General features: G+C 38.2%; 1 protein-coding gene across 7 annotated transcripts in view; it reads right to left on the bottom strand.

The window, feature by feature from the left end:
• The window catches only part of RGS7 (regulator of G protein signaling 7), a 588090-nt gene that overhangs the window by 142298 nt on the left and 426114 nt on the right, over positions 1 to 19678 (bottom strand). For all 7 annotated transcript variants that reach the window (XM_089311631.1, XM_089311636.1, XM_089311637.1 and 4 more), the window contains exons 7-9: positions 5921 to 5985; positions 5004 to 5080; positions 4817 to 4898 (exon numbers count right to left, since the gene is read on the bottom strand). In XM_089311631.1, the coding sequence (XP_089167757.1) occupies positions 4817 to 4898; positions 5004 to 5080; positions 5921 to 5985 (224 nt within the window). The remainder of the gene's footprint in view (positions 1 to 4816; positions 4899 to 5003; positions 5081 to 5920; positions 5986 to 19678) is intronic.

Below are 19678 nucleotides of genomic sequence, written 5' to 3'. Positions count from 1 at the left end.
GCACTGCCACTGCTAGCTATGTCCATGGGAACATAAATAACAAGAGCATTTGTATCAGCACCAAGAAAATCAGTAGCATGGCCTTATCTATCTTGGTGAGCTAGTGACTATGTCCACAAAGTGTCTCCAGTGGACTGCGAATTTTAGGAATCAAGGACTATGTCTTAATCAATCTTTTATTCCTAACCTTAGTACAATGTCTGATATATTTAATACAGGATAAATGGTATCATTACACAACGTTGCAGTTTTTGACAAGAGTAACATGTTGAGACCTGCCCTGTTTCATGAGTTTCAGCTTCAGTTTTTGAAGGCAACTGAGATTAATCATTGCATTGGTGGATGACTCCAGGACTAACACATTAAAAAATAACTGAGAACAAAGGTGTTCCCCAAGCAGTTCAAGCAGCTCCAGAGACAGATAAGAAATAATCCCTTGGAGGAGAGTTAACACCATCAAGTCCTTTCAAGTACACTTGTTGATAAATGCTAAGGACCATTTTGTTGTAATTCTTGCATTGCCTGAATCTAAGGTTCGGATTCCAAGTTCCAGAATAAAGACCTTAATAGAAATGCAAGCATAAAGAAACGAGTTTTAAATAAGAGATATTAAGAGAGAAGGACCCACAGATTAGCAATCAATACGATGATTACCAACTCAGCCTCGAAGTTAGCCCATTTCATGTAAAGTGTCCCCAGATGGAAAGATGGAATGATGAAGATGAAGGGAAGGGCCAACATCTGGTGGTGTGTTAGGAATTATTCTGGCTGGGATCTATTTCTGATTCTCGATTATATTCTGCTAGATTGGTAGATGTTTGTGAAATTGATCATGTGTGGGCTTTGTATTTGCATCATCTGTTGCCACGCTCTGTTTCTCTTGTGTTACTCCTTTTACTTGCAGGTCTATGCATTTTTTCATAAAGAAACACTTACTGTCATCCACAAGAAATGGGATATACTTTCTGCCTCTACATTTGCCTCCTCCCTTGATGTCCACATGACCACTGAGAAGTAGGCATGTTTCCATTTAAATAATGAGGCTGCTGAAAGTGAAAGATGAGTAGATAATGGACTCCAATCTGCGTGACATCAAGGCCTTGCGCTTCCCACTCTGACACAGATCTCCCATTCCCTTTGACTGCTAGCCATTGGCCAAAATAATTAAAACTGGAAGAGTGCCCAACTGGATGTTCTCCTAGAAATGAGACATACACAACAGTAGGATGGGACACGGCAGATGAAATCTCTGAACACTTAGAGATCCTGTCTGATATTTTGATGGGTACAGTCTAGGATTCAAGGTTGTTCAAGTGAAAATAATTTGGTGTTGGCACGTAAAGCCTGTCTTTGCTGATTCTTTTGAGAGGAAATTTAAATTTTACAAGATGACTAAACCAGGATAGAAAAAGTTTTTCATTACCATTACAGTCAGAAAGAAGAAACTCAGTTATAGGAATAACTGTATAGTTTTGACTCCAGGATACAGGATATAAGGCAAAATAGATTTACTTAGGGTTGATTACAACAGATACAGAATTCATTTATAGAGATAAATACAATAGTGTATGCATTATTGACAATTATCATAGTATTTCTGTTGTTTTCTTCTTTTTCTTTTTAAAATTTTTTAAATTTTTGAGGTAATATATATTCATTTTAAATTATAGTCAGAGGCTTAATGTGCCACTAAATAAAGAATTAAACAAACGAAAAGCAAAAATATCACAGTTCAGCAGGAACACGGTCAAGGGCCATAAGCAACAATCTAATGAAAAGATGTCAACTTCACCAATATACAGTAAACCTCAAGATAGTCACAAATCATCATAAACTAGAATAGTATATAATGCCTAACAATTTGCCCACAACGATTCAAAATAAAGTTTAGCAAAATGTATAGCAAAATAAAGTTTAGCAAAATGCTATACTTGCAGAAAAACTTATTTACATAGGATTGCTTTCTTTTTTGGGTTTTGTTTTTTGATTTTTTTAAAAAAATTTTATCTCCCACATATATATAGAAGAGAACTTCCAGAATTTGTCATTTTGTGGTCAGTTTATTAAGTTCTTCTTTTCATTGCTTAGTTAGCATTAGCTCTACAGCTACAGAATACAGTTACAGCTATTTGACTGAGGAAGCCACATTAAAAGCTTTTTGAGGAAAACTTGCCTCTAACACCCCTTCCATCATCATCTTTGGCAATTTACCCTTGGTGACATGCCAGAAGGCTACAGCAAGATAGAAGACAGCGCCTGCATGGCAGACATGGCCTTTAGACAAGGGGTTTGAATTTTTAAAATGCCAGTAGGCATTATCTGTAAAGTAATGTAAGAAGTTACAATGCAAAAGTAAGTGGCTGAAGGTAAGGTTGGTGTAGGTGAATGCCATTCTCAGAGGCAGACAGATAACTGAAGCTCTATTTATTTCTTCTGGAAAATAAAGAATAACAAAGTATTGCCAATTGACATAGAGTCCCTCAAAAGCCTCTTGAAGTTGAACATGAGAGATGGAGTCAATAGCTTCAGGGTGTTCCTGCCTCCAAATCTTCCTTGCAATGAATTTGTACTTGGAAGCCTATTGGGAAATGTAACAGGGGTCCCCTTGGAGAACACTCACATGTGCTTTTTCTGGGGGAGGTGTGGAGGACTGTATCCTGACTCCCAGTGGACACGAGCGAAATATGATAGACAGGTTCTGCCTCCAGCAGAGTGAAAGGCACTGGCTGAGTCACTCCTAGGCAAGGGAGCCAGGAAGTATATTGAGGTGGGATCAGTTTACAATGTGCTCACAAGGGAAGCAGCATGGAGGAAGTTCTCTTGGGTTGCCAAAAGGATCCAGGCCATGTAAGCAGAAAGAGACTGGACAAGAGCACCAGATATTCAGAGGGCATAAAGTGGTAAACATGGGAACTAATGTATTATCTTGTTTTCACAAGGTTGCTTCAAACAAATAAACAAACCAAAATCCTTTATATCCTTAAAATAGCTTTGTATGTGACCTCATAATCCTTTGTTGACCATGAGAAATAAAATTTAAACAAAGTTTTGAATAGGAAAGTTAGTTACCTCTCAATTTTAATCTTCTGAGAATCCAAAAGAGGGAGAAAGTTTGATAAAAAATTTAACAGTTTAACAAGTACATTGCTATATGAAAGTGAAATACATAGGTATATAAATAAATTCTAGACTCTCTATTTTTGTCTGACTCTGAAGGTAGCTGAGAGGATGATTTTTAAAATATCCTCATCAATCTTTATTTGTCTCTAGTGTTATAAGCCTGTTACTTATTCTATTAATACAAATGTAAACATTATTATTTTGTGCCTAGGCTATGTTTAAAGAAACCTATAGGAAGAAAAATATATAGCCTCAAAATAGAAATTGTGGGGAGCAGCTCGGACTAGACTAAGTTACTGGAATTAAGACTTATTCTATGCATCTGCTCTCCTCTGTGGGGAGCAGCTCGGACTAGACTGAGTTACTGGAATTAAGACTTATTCTATGCATCTGCTCTCCCACAATATGGCGCTGGGAGAGAAGTAAACAGCTTCCGCACAGCTGCCTCCAGTTCAACTAATAAACTGTAGGACTTGCTCCTGATTGGAGGAGAGCAGCGTACTCGGCGTGTGGGCAGCTGAGTTGGGATTGGCGGAGGAGGACTATAAAGGAGGAGAGAGACGGCATGCACCTGGAACATCTATGGGGAACATCTATGGGGAACACCTGTGCAGCCCCCGAGAGAGCCGGCCGGCGGTGTGCCGCTCCCCTGCGGAAGTGGGGAATGCGGCCAGGGGGAACTGCCCTTCCACGGAGGTGGAAGGGATAGTAGCCAACCCGGGAAGAACCAGCAGCAAACCCGGGGAGGGCCGAGCAGACGAAAGAACAGCGCAGGGTCCTGTGTCGTTCCTCCACGAAGGGGGGGAGCGACATAATGGTGCCGTGACTCGGATATGAAGCCTAGGCAGGGTTCTGTGTCGTTCCCCCATGAAGACGGGGAGCGACAGAAATAATATATGAGGCTAGATATTCTGTCTTAGGGGTGCTTATAACCATTGTTAATTACTTCTGTAAGTAAATAGAAAATAGATCTTTGTAAAAATTAAGAGTGGGAATGGGAAAGTGAGGAGGAAGAAGGGTTGGAGTATGGGCAGGAGGGAAGGTATGATAGGAAGTATCACTATGTTCCTAAATCTATATTTGTGAAATACATAAAACTTTTATAACTTAAATAAAATTTAAGAAATAATAAAAAAAGAAAGAAAAAGAAAAGAAATTACTCCGTAAGGTTTTCTAGCATTAATTAGGACATTTATTAATTGTTACTCTGAGGAAGCCAGCTAAGTTACTGGACACAGATCCAATGTTACATCCTTAAAAGTATGAGCTGATTTGAATTTGAGCCAAAAAACATGTTGGTAAAAGCCAACAATCAAAGCAGGTTATTGATAAGTTTTTTTAAAAAGAAACACTAGGGGACTTACACTTTTACTATAAAGTAGAAACCTTTCAAGAGGAAGCCATAAACAAATGGTTTTGTTGTGGTATTTATTCTTTCATACGGATATAGGAAGCATCAAGCACCTCAAATGCCAAGAATGAGTCAATGATGCTATGGCACGAACGTGCAGTTTTATTAATTAGATACTACGCTGTGGAAGTAGGGTCATCTCACCCTAAAGTGGCAATATTTTCTTAAGTAATTCACCTAGATTCTGTGGGACATGAATGGGGTAAACAAAGGTCTCCTCTTACTTTTACAGAGCTCCCTTTTAAGACCCAGACTACAAATTCAAGACATTATATGTCTGCTTACCACGGGTCTGTGCACATCCCAGAACGCCCTCTCTTGGCTATCAAGGATCTTCCTTTCGATTTTGTCTCTCTTCTTGTCCACTCTGTCAACATCACAGCAATGAATAATAAGTAGTGTTAATGGTAGTGCCTCCCTAAACCAAAGGCCACAACTTGAACAAATCTTCAAAAGACTCACAAGGACTCACTTTGCCTGTGCTTCTGCTTGCATGAAAATGAACTCCCACTTCCGGGCAAATGCTCTCTGCAGCCTGGCCAGGCTCTCCTGAAAAATATCCCACAGGTGAGCACATTCAAGTGCTCCTCTAGTTTATTTGCCATATGGATTTGTCAAGAAAACAAATATATAATTTCTAAAGCACTGATTGTACTCTCATTCTGAATGATAAATCGTGCTTACAGAATTCAGTGAATCTTCACATTAACAGTCTTAAGAAGAAGTAGAAAAACCTATTACAAATATTAAGTTTGTGAATAACTGACTTTAGGAAACACAACTAAAAATGTATTATGTATCTGCAAAATGCTAAAATTACATTGTACAAAAAAAGTGCTCAAGTCTAATCCATTGGATTTTTCTGTGGCTTCTTTATGGAGGAATAGGAAAGCAGCACATTCCTTCCCCTGACTTGGTCTATGCAGTTACTGACAAAAAATGTAATGCCCTGGAATACCAACACACATTTCTACACAGTGCTTTGAATTCAGAAAATCACCGTAAAGCAGCCATCTAAACAAATAATAACAAACTTTATCTGCTGATTGAAATCAACCTGAGAGCTTTGCCAAAACCATGCTTCCAGTGTCAATAATCTTTAATTCTCTGAGTTTATCTTCACTATATATCTGAAGTCTTTATAGCTATGTCAATTTTAGAAAGTAAGATATCTTTCCCCTTCTACATTCAGTTTGTGCATTTAGAATAACCATCCTTAATATGAGGGAAGAGAGGAAATTTATTAAATTTATGCTGCCTGAGTCTTGGAAATCTGATCCTTAAGATCTATGAACTCAGAACATTAGCAGAGTGCCCAGAAATGACCGTAGGTCTTATTCCTGTTCATTTTCTGACTTCTTTGCCGGTCAGTTAGTCCTTGGTACTTACAGCTTCATAGTCTGCTAGCTCTAGTCTTGCCTTGTTTTGCATTGTTCTTTTGCAGAGGTAAACCGCTGAAAGACAAAAAATAAAATTATGTCTTGCTTATTAACACCAAGACACTGTAAATGAAAATTCAGCATTAAAAATGAAGACAATTTTCACTTTTTGCCCGAGTTGTGATTTTTTTTATTTTTACCTTTTTTAGATGAAGAAATTATGTAACCTTATCAGTGAAATTAAAACATTGTGACATTCACAGTGTTGTAAGAAAATAGACATGTAAGTAAATTTGGTAACTAATTCTTTGTGTTTATTAAGTAGTTGCACAATTTTAGCTTCCTTAGCAGTGATTTAAAAAAATAAAGTCTTTTAAAAGAGATATCAGTTGAACTTAAGCAACCAGATATATAAATAAAATTGTTTTTAATAAAGAGTTTGTGTGAAGACAGAATTTTTCTTTATTCAATTATTTCCAGATTCTACTGTTCACTGAAAGGATGTGCTAAAACAATCTGAATGCTTCTTGATATCTTCTTTGCTTCATTTCACTAGAACCAATCATCAAGTAAGTATCACTTTCTGTAAGGCTAGCTCACTGGGGACACCTTATAATTATCAGCATTGCACTAAGCTGTACCATCCTTAGTTTGAGATAACGAAGTCTAGCTGGTATCAGTGAAGAAAAACTCTAAACAGAAATTATGAGACCACTGCACAGAAGAATGTTATTTACTTAATTTCTGCCCTGTAAGTTTTCCTGTATGAAAGGCAATGGAGTGAATAGCCACCAGCCACAGAATGATATTATCATTACCACCAAAACTAAGAATCCAGTATATATCATTTTAGAACACATTTTTCTACCATCCACTATGGCAATTTTGTTTTTATTCTAATATTGGTATTTTCACAAGTTGAACTTCTAGGACAGACTTGACACAATATTTTAATTGGTAATAGCTTATGCTTACTCCTAAATAAAGTTGTACTGTGGAGGCCACTATGGCTTTTTAACAATGTATCTAAAATATTCTCAACAGTGAAAGGATTTATAGTGTAGACCCAATACCTCGGAGGTTGTCTCTTATGAAAGGAGGATTGAATCTTCTTAAATAACTAATTAAATCATTTCAACTTTCCTGCAGAATTGCCTTTAATCAAATTTCAAGCAGCAGCCAAGCCCTCCATCAGTCACCCTTCTTCCGTGACTCCTCCTGTATCCATGTCTCCTTGTTTTCTTAGTACTAGGCATCTACTCTTTGTTGTTTTAAAAATCAGCCTCCTTGTGGGGAACATATTTCCAGTTTCATTAGATAAACCAATAAATTAGGAGTGGGATGATTTTTTTTAGTTGACTGATCACAGAGAAGTTATGCACCCTTTAATGCAGGTGACCTACAAGGCACGTCTCTTTAATTCTGCAGGGAACAAAGTGAAGGTGAGGAGGAGCAGCTCCAGGCAGAGAGGAAAGATTCATTCATTTAATGAATGAATCAATTCATTAATTAACAGGATATTTTCAGAAGAAGGTGTTTAGAAGTCAAACAAGTGAAATCTCCCGAATGTCTACCAGATGCTTTGATAGAGAAAGAGGGGAAAAGATGAAAGTCTAGGTTTGAGAGTAGTGAATAATCCAAGTACTGTTGAAAGTAGAATAAATATAGTCATGAATGGAAAGGCCCAAACCTCACAAGTGAGTCTGTAGGTATTTTTGTCATAGCATTTATTTTGATTGAGACCATTTCTATTATTTATCTTTCTTGCAGAATGATATTCTTGGCTTTTATTTATGACCTCGCCTAAGTATAATTAATACAAATATTTATTTGTTTATTTTACTCATTTGAGGTAGAGAAAGGAGAGGGAGAGAAAAGGAGAGAAAGAGGGAGAGAGAGAGAGAGTGAGAGAAGGAGGGAGAGAGCGAGAGAGAGAGAGCGAGGGAGCTTCCATGTTACTATTCCATTGCTGGCCATTACTGTATTTTTAATAAATGGTTTAATATATATTTCTTGAATTTTACCCTCAGAAATCAAACACTGCCTCATACTGTACTCCATAAATGATGAAAAATTAGCATATCTCCTCTCCTTCCAGTCTATTTTTTAATGACTAAAACTTATCATAGTTTCTGAAATAGTTTTTTAAATTAATTTTGCATTAAAATTGCATTTGGAAACCATTTTTTGTCACAATTATTTAGATACTGGAGGGTTTTTAGAGAAAGCAGACTTCTTGGAAAATTAAAGCCAGAAAATTTTCGGTTTTTTAAGTTTAAATTTTTTGAAACTCTTCTAAAAGGTCTCAGATCCTCCAAAAAACAGGTCTCTTGTTTATTTTGGATTCCTGTCTTATTTCTGGTTTCTCTTGGCATTTGCTAATTCATTAGGAAGTGAGTCTGCTACATTCGTGAAGTTGAACTATGGAAAATGCTGTTACTCCTGGGCTTCTAGTTCTCTGTTTCCAGCTGCTGATCAGCACTGAACTGTCCTTTCCTGTGTACTGCGTTGCTCCTCTACCAGTTTCTTCTCTTAAGATCGCGCCCAAATGTTGAAGAGACTGTGGTGCTTCACTACTTGGTCCTGGTCAGACCCTCAGGCAGGCTTCCTCTTGTAGTGCCAGTGCTCACGTCTTGGAAATCTTTAACCAAAATGGAGCAAGAACAACTTTTCTCTGCCATCCCAAGATTTAATTTCTAGCTCTCATGTATGGTTTCTGAGAATTAATGGGGTTGGTTGGGATTCATTCAATTCAGCAATTCTGCACTAATTCTTAAGAAACTGTAAGTCTGATATTGTTATGTCCTTTTCACACTGATATCAAAAAGACATTAACCTTTCATTATAGTGGTGTGTTGTACCATTTTCCAGTTCTCACTCTGCTCTAATGATTTCTTCTATTCATTATAGTTTTGCTTTCTTTTTATTTTATGCAGGAGGAGGGAACAATTTTTTTTTTATTTCTGAGAAATATGGGTTGTTACTTGGTATTTCTTACACTTATTCCTGTAGCCAGAAAAATGCTTCAATTATATCCCTTCTGAATGGAATATATTTAAAAATCTCAATTATTTTTACTTTCTAAAAAAAACAAGTACAGAAATTATCTTAATTTTACTCTAAAGAAAGCAGGTAATTGGTGTTGGAGCTGTAGCGTAGCAGGTAAAGCTGCCACCTGCAGTGCCGGCATCCCATATGGGCGCTGGTTCGAGTCCCGGCTGCTTCACTTCCAATGCAGCTCTCTGCTATGGCCTGGGAAAGCAGTAGAAAATGGCACAAGTCTTTGGGCCCCTGCACCAAAAAAAAGCGTGGGAGACCCGGAAGAAGCTCCTAGCTCCTGGCTTCAGATCAGGGCAGCTCTGGCCATTGCGGCCACTTGGGGAGTGAACCAGCGGATGGAAGACCTCTCTCTCTCTGCCTCTCCTTCTCTTTCTGTGTAACTCTGAATTTCAAATAAATAAATAAATTTTTAGAAAAAGAAAATAGGTAATTATCATCTCTAAAGACAGAATTTCCAAAATAATTTCTCAAATGCAGGTATTTTAAATTTAGTATATATAGAGTACTTTACATTTTAGCATTCATTACATCAGCAATGTACTCACAGCAATAAAAAGTTAAGGAATAATTTATAGAACTTTAGTTTTTAAATGTATGAGTCAACAGCAACTGAAACATAAATTAACTGCTAGAGAAATTAAATTTTAACAGAAAAATAACTAGATGGTGTGGGGAGCAACTCGGACTAGACTGTTACTGGAATTAAGACTTATTCTATGCATCTGCTCTCCCACAATATGGCGCTGGGAGAGGAGGAAACAGCTTCTACACAGCTGCCTCCAGTTCAACCAATAAACAGCAGGACCTGCTCCTGATTGGAGGAGAGCAGCTTACTCGGCGTGTGGGTAGCAGAGTTGGGATTGGTGGAAGAGGACTATAAAGGAGGAGAGAGACAACATGCACGAGGAACATCTAAGGGGAACACCTGAGGAACATCTGAGCAGCCCCCGAGAGAGCCGGCCGGCGGTGTGCTGCTCCCCCGAGGAAGTGGGGAAAGTGGCAGGGGGAACCGCCCTTCCACGGAGGTGGAAGGACGGCAGCCAACCCGGGAAGAACCAGCAGCAAACCCGGGGAGGGCCGAGCAGACAAAAGAACAGCGCAGGGTCCTGTGTCGTTCCTCCACGAAGAGGGGGAGCGACATAATGGTGCCATGACTCGGATAGGAAACCTAGGCAGGGTCTAGTGTCGCTCCTCCACGAAGAGGGGGAGCGACAGATGGAAACTTTAAAAATGAGTGTTAATTATTTCATTTTCTGATAAAAATTAATCATGAAAAATATGTTACAATAATGTGGGAGTAGAAATTAGCTATTATATGGGATCATAACTTTGAAAGGACACCACAATAAGAAAGAGCAACTATAGAAATTAAATACTTGGACTCTGAAAATGTTTAAATACATGCTTGGAGGGCTAGTCCTCTGGGAGGAAGAAGTCCTTTAGGACATCTTTGGATAAAGCCAGAAGCGGTAAGAATGAAAAGAATTAGAGCTGTGGATTTCTATTTCTCTTTGAGGAAGACGAAATGTCACTGAATGATTCTACTACGAGCCTTACCCTATCATAATATGTGTACTGTGTAATCTTTTACCAGGGCCTCAGATCAACTGTATTGTTACCTTCATTTAATTGATGGTAACAGTGAAACCCAGAGAGATGCACTCTTCTCCCAGTTTCAAATAAACAGGAAGGTGAGTCAGAAATCCTTGGACATCTGTGGTCACAGAGCAGATACTCATGCAATATATACCATATATATATATACATATATATATAATGTTACAAATTTTTTAATATTTGGTATAAATTTCATACCTAAGTGCATAACTACCATTGCTTCACATACAATTAGTGTGCAAGTCACTTTCTTTCTTTTTTTTTTTTGACAGGCAGAGTGGACAGTGAGAGAGAGAGACAGAGAGAAAGGTCTTCCTTTGCCATTGGTTCACCCTCCAATGGCCGCCGCGGCCGGCGCACTGCGCTGATCTGAAGCCGGGAGCCAGGTGCTTCTCCTGGTATCCCATGTGGGTGCAGGGCCCAAGGACTTGGGCCATCCTCCACTGCACTCCCGGGCCACTGCAGAGAGCTGGCCTGGAAGAGGGGCAACCGGGACAGATCCGGCGCCCCGACCGGGACTAGAACCCGGTGTACCGGCGCCGCAGGCAGAGGATTAGCCTACTGAGCAGCGGCGCCAGCCGTGCAAGTCACTTTCATATATTACCAGCTTTGAACCTTGCAGTAAGGTGCACATGGAAAAATATAGATTTATTTTATTATTTTTCTTTCTAGATATGAAATACAAAGTTCAGAATGCAAAATAGTTTGCCTAAAAATCTCAAGCTAGGAAGAGTCAAAGCCATGACTCAGAGGCCTTAGGATGAAAAGTTCCTAGGGGTCCCAAGACTCTGAGAGGATGCAAGAACCCACAGCTAAGCAAGGTATTGCCCCCTGTGGTGGCAGTTTGTAGTTTTTATTCCTCTAGTTAGTTTTCTTATAAGTTAATTAAATCAGATTCTGTATAATGCATCATAAAATTATGTTAATGGTTCCCATTGCGTATCTTATGTTTTTCTCATACACTTTGCTTCCATTCTCTTTTGAGGTTTATAACAATTATATATCCATTTAGAATATGAAATTAAAAACAAGTCTTCAATTGCCTGTATCCCTGACAATTTTGATAGATTTTTGATGTATTACAATTATGTCTATTATATCTCTTTAGAGATTCTAGGACAAGCTATTTTTGTATGCCCACCTTGACTATAATTGCAAGCTATAGAAGTGATCGATATCATTCTCTATAGCCAAGAGTCCCTAAGGATAAACATAATGCTCCTCAATGAAATTCAGAGATATTAATCTAAAATGTTGCTATTGACAACCCTAAACTGTTTTATCATCATTAATTTGAGTATAGACCATTAATGTCTATATAGCCAAGTATATGCCCCTGGACCACATCATGAATTCCAAAAGTCAAGACCATTCATTCATTTATTCACTCAATACATCTTGACTGAACATCTACTTGAGTGCCAGATATTGTCCTACACATAGGGAACACAAAGAAGAATAATATTTAGTCCTCAGAGTCTTCAGTGACTAGGAGTTCCAGGCTCCTAAGGCTCTTAGCTTTGTGGTCTGGACTAGCCCTGGCTGTTGTGGGTTCCTGAAGAGTGGACCAGAAGGTGAAAGATTCTCTCTCTCTCTCTCTCTCTCTCTGTCTCCCTCTCTCTCTGCCTTTAAAAGAAAATGAAAATAGGAGCTGGCACTGTGGTGCACTAGGTTAATCCTCCACCTGCGGTGCTGGCATCCCATATGGGTGCCGGGTTCTAGTCCTGGTTGCTCCTCTTCCAGTCCAGCTCTCTGCTGTGGCCCGGGAGGGCAGTGAAGGATGGCCCACGTGCTTGGGCCCCTGCACCTGCATGGGAGACCAGGAAGAAACTCCTGGCTCCTGGCTTTTGATCGGTGCAGCTCTGGCCATTGTGGACATTTGGGGAGTGAACCAATGGAAGGAAGACCTTTCTCTCTGTCTCTCTCTCTCACTATCTGTAACTCTACCTGTCAAATAAATAAATAAATAATCTTAAAAAAAAGAAAGTGAAAATAAATAAAAATTTTAAATTTATTATGTTCAACTTTGCTTCAAAGATGTCCTCTATATGCAAGTGATTGGTAAATGTTTCGCGCATATGCACCCACCTCAAAAAACAAAAAAACAGATAGTGGATTTTATTTTTTATTTTAAACATTTTCAACATAAATTTAAAAATCTGCAAAGTCACTTAATTTGGAAGTCTTGTAAATATGGACACTTAAAAATACAGATGATTCCCAATTTATGGTTTGCTTAAGGGTGTTCAACTTTCCAGTGCTGAAAACACGGTATGCACTGAGTAGACACCATATTCCGAATTCTGGATTTGGAGCTTCGCTGGGGCTAGGGATGTGCAGTGTTTCCCTTTGTGGTGTTGGGTAGCAGCAGCAGCCTCTGCTGTCAGTCACTCCCCCCCCCCCCCCCCCGCCCCCAGACTATGAGAAGAAATAGCTGATGCTCTACCGCGGACTGTGTTGCTGAACTGTGATGTTTGACAGGTTAGGTTAGGTGTATTAAACACATTTTCAACTTATATTTTCAATTATGATGGGCTTATCATGATGTAACCCCACTGTTAAGTCAAGCAGTTTTTGTCAATTGTTTTACCACTGTTACATGTATCCAGTGGACTCTAGATATCAAAGAAGATATGTGAAAAAGTTCTTCTGTGGAAGAAATTTGTATTCTTCTGTTTTCTTCTTGTTCTCGTAAGTCAGTAACACTATCCCTACAGAATGTATTCAGAGGATGACTTGATAGTCTTCCCTGCATTGGCAAAATATGTATAAATCAACCAAAATCTTTAAATTTCCCTGATACCAGAAGATTTCTTGTGATTCCAGTTATCATTATAATCATTATTAGTCTATAGTTGCCAAAATATCACAATAAATGTTGCAAAATTTTCTAAACAATTAGTTTTGAAAAGTGAAATTTTGTTAAAAAAATTTAATATGAAATCCTTCCCTTAACTGGAAAGCTTCCATCATGCTAAGAACAGCTACATTAAAGAAAAAGGAGAACTTGTAAGAAACATATTTCTTTAAATCTAACATTCCCTCCAAACATCTTGAAAGGTCTGGGAATACCCCGCAATGGAAAATGAAACCCAATCCTGTTTCATAATTTCTATACTGATTTATTCCTTCAGCATATTAGTTTGAAGTATTTTCTTTAGTTATAAAATACATGAAATTTAGGAGTTTTACAAAATGTGTATCTTATGGTTACCTGTAATTTTAATTCCACTTTAATTTCAACTCTGAAGTTAATCATTTTTAAAGAATCAAGCTTGTGTAGGAATTTGTTAATTTCTTTTCTTCTGACTTCTTCTTACATCTCATTATCTTAGTTTAATTTCCTCTTTATGGAAGGCTGTCCTTAATAGATCTGTTAGTCATGATCTCTGAATGGGAAACTTTAAAACTTTATTACACTATCCTATTTGAATGATATTATTTCAGGCTATGCAATTCTAGGTTAATTGGTATTTTCTCTCAGGAACTTGAAAATATTCCTCATTCCTGACCTTCAAAAGTACTTATAAATTCCTTTTTTTTTTGAAAATTTATGCATTCCTGTTTTGCTGCCTAAAACTCCTTTTAATAAGAGTAAAACCTCTTGTTCTTTGATTTTCTTCAAGTACTTTTGTGTGTGTGTGTGTGTGTGTGTGTGATGTGTATTAGTAGACTTTAAATTTTCACAAGTTGTAATCAGCACTTACTGTATTTTGAAATCTAAGGATTTATGTTTGTCTTCAGCTCTGAAAACTACCTAAACTATTATTTCATGGAAGATTGCTTATGTCCTATACTTCGCTCTGAAAATACAATTATGTGTCATTTTGGGGTCTTCTCATTTTTCCTCCTTGGTTCTCCACCCATTTTCCACCTCCTGAACTAACTGTCCAGCGTTCAGGATTTATCTTCCAATTCATTAAGTCAGCTATTTCTGATTGACTCTAACTTGTTCATTGAAGTTTTAATTATAATGACTGTATTTTTATATAAGAAGTCTTCAAAAAGCTCATAAAGCATGTGTATTGTGAAAAAAACCATGAAAGGATTTGAACATTATTTGCACCCAAATGAAGTATCTCAATGCCATTTTTTTCCACAGATTTTTTTAATATCCCCTCATACTATGAGGTATATTTGATCCTTTCTCAACATTTCCTAGTATGTGTCCAATATCTGTTTTTTCTGATACTTCCTGGTTCTCTTTTTATTAACAATTTAAAATATAATTTAGATTTTTCTAAAGTAAGCTTCTTGTCAGTCTCTTGACATTCCATTATGATATATTGTTTTCATGAGTGGTATTTCATTTTTCACTGGGAGTGCATGGTTAGCTGATTAGGGTTTTTTTGGGTTTTTTTTTTTTTTTTTTTTTTTGACAGGCAGAGTGGACAGTGAGAGAGAGAGAGAGAGAAAGAGAAATGTCTTCCTTTTCCATTGGTTCATCCCCCAATGGCTGCTGTGGCCGACCCACCGCGCTGATCTGAAGCCAGGAGCCAGGTGCTTCCTCCTGGTGCAGGGCCCAAGCACGTGGGCCATCCTCCACTGCACTCCCGGGCCACAGCAGAGAGCTGGCCTGAAAGAGGAGCAACCGGGACAGAATCCGGCGCCCCGACTGGGACTAGAACCCGGTGTGCTGGCGCCACAGGCGGAGGATTAGCTTATTGAGCAGCAGCGCCAGCCAGCTGATTAGGTTTTTCCATGGGAATTCAGTGTGCCATGGACTATGAAACAATTTGCTGTAGCAAATTCACTTTTACTTTTCTTATAGATTTTAAGGACTCATACATTTGAAGCCCATTGGTTAGCTTGTTAATTCATGATATCACATTTATGCTTCTTTTTTTAACTTTTTTTAATAAATATTAATTTCCAAAATACAGCTTATGAATTACAATGGCTTCCCCCCCCATAACTTCCCTCCCACCCGCAACCCTCCCATCTCCCGCTCCCTCTCCCATTCCGTTCACATCAAGATTCATTTTCAATCCTCTTTATATACAGAAGATCAATTTAATATATATTAAGCAAATATTTCAACAGTTTGCACCCACATTTATGCTTCTTATAAGCCTTAGTTTATATACAGGTTTCAGCAGGGAAGTTCTCTGTGTGTTCACTACAGTGGCCTGAGGCATAGAAATAGTAGATATAGATCAGGATCTGTAAAGAAATCTTTATAAAGCTCATCCCAGTGTTGTGCTGATTATTTTGAAAATAGACCATGGAACTTTTTGCTTTGATAACTCTTCATGTGTATATGTATCTGTGTTTTAGACAGCCTGCAGTTATCTTATTAAATGTCCGCTTAGAGTATGTTCCAGCATTGGACAGGATTTAACCTCCAAGTAACACTGAGCACGTGTATAGTGGTGTCTTGTTGATTTCATTCCTAGAAGTTGCTTCTTGACCCATTTTATGTCTGGTGGTTTGAACTGAGAATAGTCATATGAGCAGAGGAATTCTAGGTCCTCCCTATAACCTAAGCAGAGACATTTTTCTTCCTGAGCTAGCAAAATGTGTCTAAAACAGAAATACTGTAAGACATTTTTGCAAGCCTTACCCTTTGCTTCACCCTCCAGGGAATCCGGCCTGAGTTGTAGCACTCAAACTTGACAAATAGCACAGCAATCCAGGAGTATAATGTGTTATCATTGTCACTTTAATTATAACATCTGGGAGATGGCCAAAGCCTCACAACATAATCAAAAAGTAATGGCAGAACACTGGGGTACCTTAGAAAAATACTTCTTAGCTCAAAAAGAAATACATTTAACAAGAATCTGGCATTTCAGATTTGACAAGAAAGCACAGCCCAAGTCAATTATATGAAACACAGCTTGACAGATTTTGTTCCATAACAATGCCAGAAACACAACGATGTAACACGTTTGGTATATTAATAGCAAAAGAAATGTTGCAAGCTTTGGGACATGTAGAAACATACCAGGGGATTCCAATTCAATCCCATCAAGGTGGCATGTACCAATGCCATCTCACTATTCCAAGTGATCAATTTCAGTTCACAATTGATCATAATGAAAGGACTAAGAGTCAAAGGGAGCACATAAACAAGTCTAGTACCTGCTAACACTAACCGATAGAATAAATAAAGGGGAGAGTGATCCAACATGGGAAGTGAGATACTCAGCAGACTCATAGATTGGCAGATGTCCTAAATAGCACTCTGGCCTCAGAATCAGCCCTAAAGGCATTCGGATCTGGCTGAAAAGCCCATGAGAGTATTTCAGGCATGGAAAGCCAAGACACTCTGGCAAAAGATCTCTGTGAGTGAGATCCCAGTGGAAAGAACAGGTCTTCAAAGAAGGAGGTACCTTTCTCTGAAGGGAGGAGAGAACCTCCACTTTGACTATGACCTTGTCTAAACAAGATAAGAGTCGGAGAACTCAGAGGGCTTCCATAGCCTTGGAAACTCATGACTGGAGCATAGGGAGATTACTGATGCCATAGACAGGAGTGTCAATTGGTAAAGTCAACAACAGGAGTCACTGTGCACTTACTCCTCATGTAGGATCTCTGTCCTTAATGTGCTGTGCATTGAGATTTAATGCTATAACGAGTACTCAAACAATATATTTCACTTTGTGTTTCTATGGGGGTGCAAACTGTTGAAATCTTTACTTAATGCATACTAAACTGATCCTCTGTAAAAAAAAAAAAAAAGAAGAAATTATCAATTCCCAACCTGACTCTCACTGGGATTAAACATGACAATAGGTCTGCTCTGATTTCATCATCATTTAAAAAAAATCATCTATTATTTTTCACTTTATGTTTCTGTGTGGGAGCAAACTGTTGAAATCCTTACTCAATGTATACTAAGCTGATCTTCTGTATATTAAGATAATCGAAAATGAATCTTAATGTGAATGGAAGGGGAGAGGGAGTGGGAAAGGGGAGGGTTGTGGGTGGGAGGGACGGTATGGGGGGGAAGCCATTGTAATCCATAAATCGTACTTTGGAAATTTATATTCATTAAATAAAAGTTAAAAAAAAAGAAATGTTGCAGCATTTAAGAATAAAATATAGATAATCTTTATTGAATAACTCTCCTAAGCAGGGATTCAAATATCTCTGACTTATGAAGCTTTTCAGTGTATTCTAGACTCGGCCAATAATGGGAGGTGTGTCCTTGGTTTGGTGAATCTTGGAACTCTGTGGAACTCAGCTGCCTCATCTCTACCCAAGATGTTTGAATTGGATGACCTTTCAGACTCTCTCTAGCTCTGACATTCCATAACCAGAAAAAGTCAGGGTTTAACACTGACACTGACATCCTGGGGCAGGTGATGGGTTTAGTGCACACAAGTGCTATGCCAACAAAAACATTCAAAGCCTCCCTTGGAATCCTTATTTTCCTATATTTAGTGTGAAACAAAACAGTATAAAGTAAGAGTTTATAGCACAAAATATTAAAGTTTTCCCACTTACTCTTGAGCAAGAAAAAGATGAACTTAGACTTGTGACTCACTTTCAAGTAGAATTTAACTGTTCTTTTTTTTTATTATTTTGAAAATCACTTGAGCTTAAAAGTAGTATTGCTTCAGTGATTTGGCACAAAGAGCTTTTTTCCTCCAGTAAGGGGATATGCACAATATTTACCACTGAGGATATTGGAGAATGGCCATCTCTCTAAATTTACAGATTGAGAAAAATTCAAAGGATAACCAAAAATTAAATCTTGGCCTGTGGTAGATGAGCAATGATGCGTTTTCCCCTTTGCCACTCAATATCAAAGCAATGAAAAGGTAAGACCTCTCTTGTAGATGCACTTGCCAACTGAGACCATCTTGTCAGTTTCAATTGCCCAACCAGAGAAAATTGAGCCTTCTGGAAATAGTGTTGCTAATGCATAACATACAAGTCTATTCAAATTTATTTAAATTATAAATTATCTCACTTAAGGTCTTTTAAAATTTTTAAAATTTCCCTACGATTTTTTGACCTTCACAAAGTCTCTCTAAAAAGTCAGACCAGTATATTAGTATGGCCACTATATTAGTTATTTTTCTTTGTAAAAAATGCTTGTTTATATATTTTGCTTATTTGAAAGGGAGAGATGTCTCATCTTCTGATTCAATCTCCAAATGCCTACAACACCTGGTGTTGGGCCAGGCTGAAGCTAGAAGCCAGGAACTCAATCCAGATCTCCTATGTGGGTGGCAGACACCCAAGTACTTGAGCCATCACCTGCCACCTCCTAGGGTGTACATCAGCAGGAAGTTAGATTAGGGAGCAGAACTGGGACTCAAACTGAGGCATTCTGTTAAAAAATGCAGGCATCCAAAGCAGCATCTCAATTGCTACATCAAACAGTTGCCCTTGTAAAACTCTAAATGAAATTACTATGTATCCTGCAGTTATTAAGCCTAAAAAAAAATCAAACAAATAAACGTGTTATCTGTCATTCCTAAACCTCCATCAACACACTGACACTTTCAAAGCCCTCAATCTCATTTCCATCCCATCCTGGCCAGATTAAAGCACCCCACCTAAGCCATAGTATTTTCATTCTGATCCAGGTCCTCAAATAACTTCTCCCTCATCTGTGAATTGTCAGACTTAACTATTCTCTAAGTGTACCCACAGCATTGGAACTTGAGAAAAAGGAATAACAAGAAACCTAGAAAGAGTAGTTGCTTTACTCAACAAATGGAGACCAGGAAAGCTTGTTAATCCAAATCAGCTGCTAAATCTGTGATTCTCAAGCCAAGGTCTGAACTCTACTGCTCTGAATGATAAAGTAACCCAAAGCTGCAAGTTTTCCGTTTGTTTGTGTGGGGGCAACAGCAAGCTTAAAGGTTATGCTGAAATTTGGAGAGCATGAGCTAAAATTAGGTATAGAATTCACTAAGCCATCTAATTCAGACTTTTCTGTGTCTGACTGTCATATAATGCCTGCCAGCATCAGAAAGTTATGAATGCAGGCATCCATGGATAACTGAGATTCCAGTAATTTTCCATGGGAACATTTTGTTATTATGGCTCATTGGTGTTCTCAATTGGTCATGATTTTCAGAGACTGCTGCTCATGACTTTAATTGAAAACTAATGTTGGGGGCTGGCACTG

The sequence above is a fragment of the Oryctolagus cuniculus genome, chromosome 13 (genome assembly GCF_051225735.1).
Source record: "Oryctolagus cuniculus isolate XC-2025 breed Fujian yellow rabbit chromosome 13, ASM5122573v1, whole genome shotgun sequence".
In the NCBI taxonomy this organism is placed as follows: Eukaryota; Metazoa; Chordata; class Mammalia; order Lagomorpha; family Leporidae; genus Oryctolagus; species Oryctolagus cuniculus.
The sequence above is the reverse complement of the archived record's forward strand: the minus strand, read 5'-3'. Positions and strand labels throughout refer to the sequence as shown.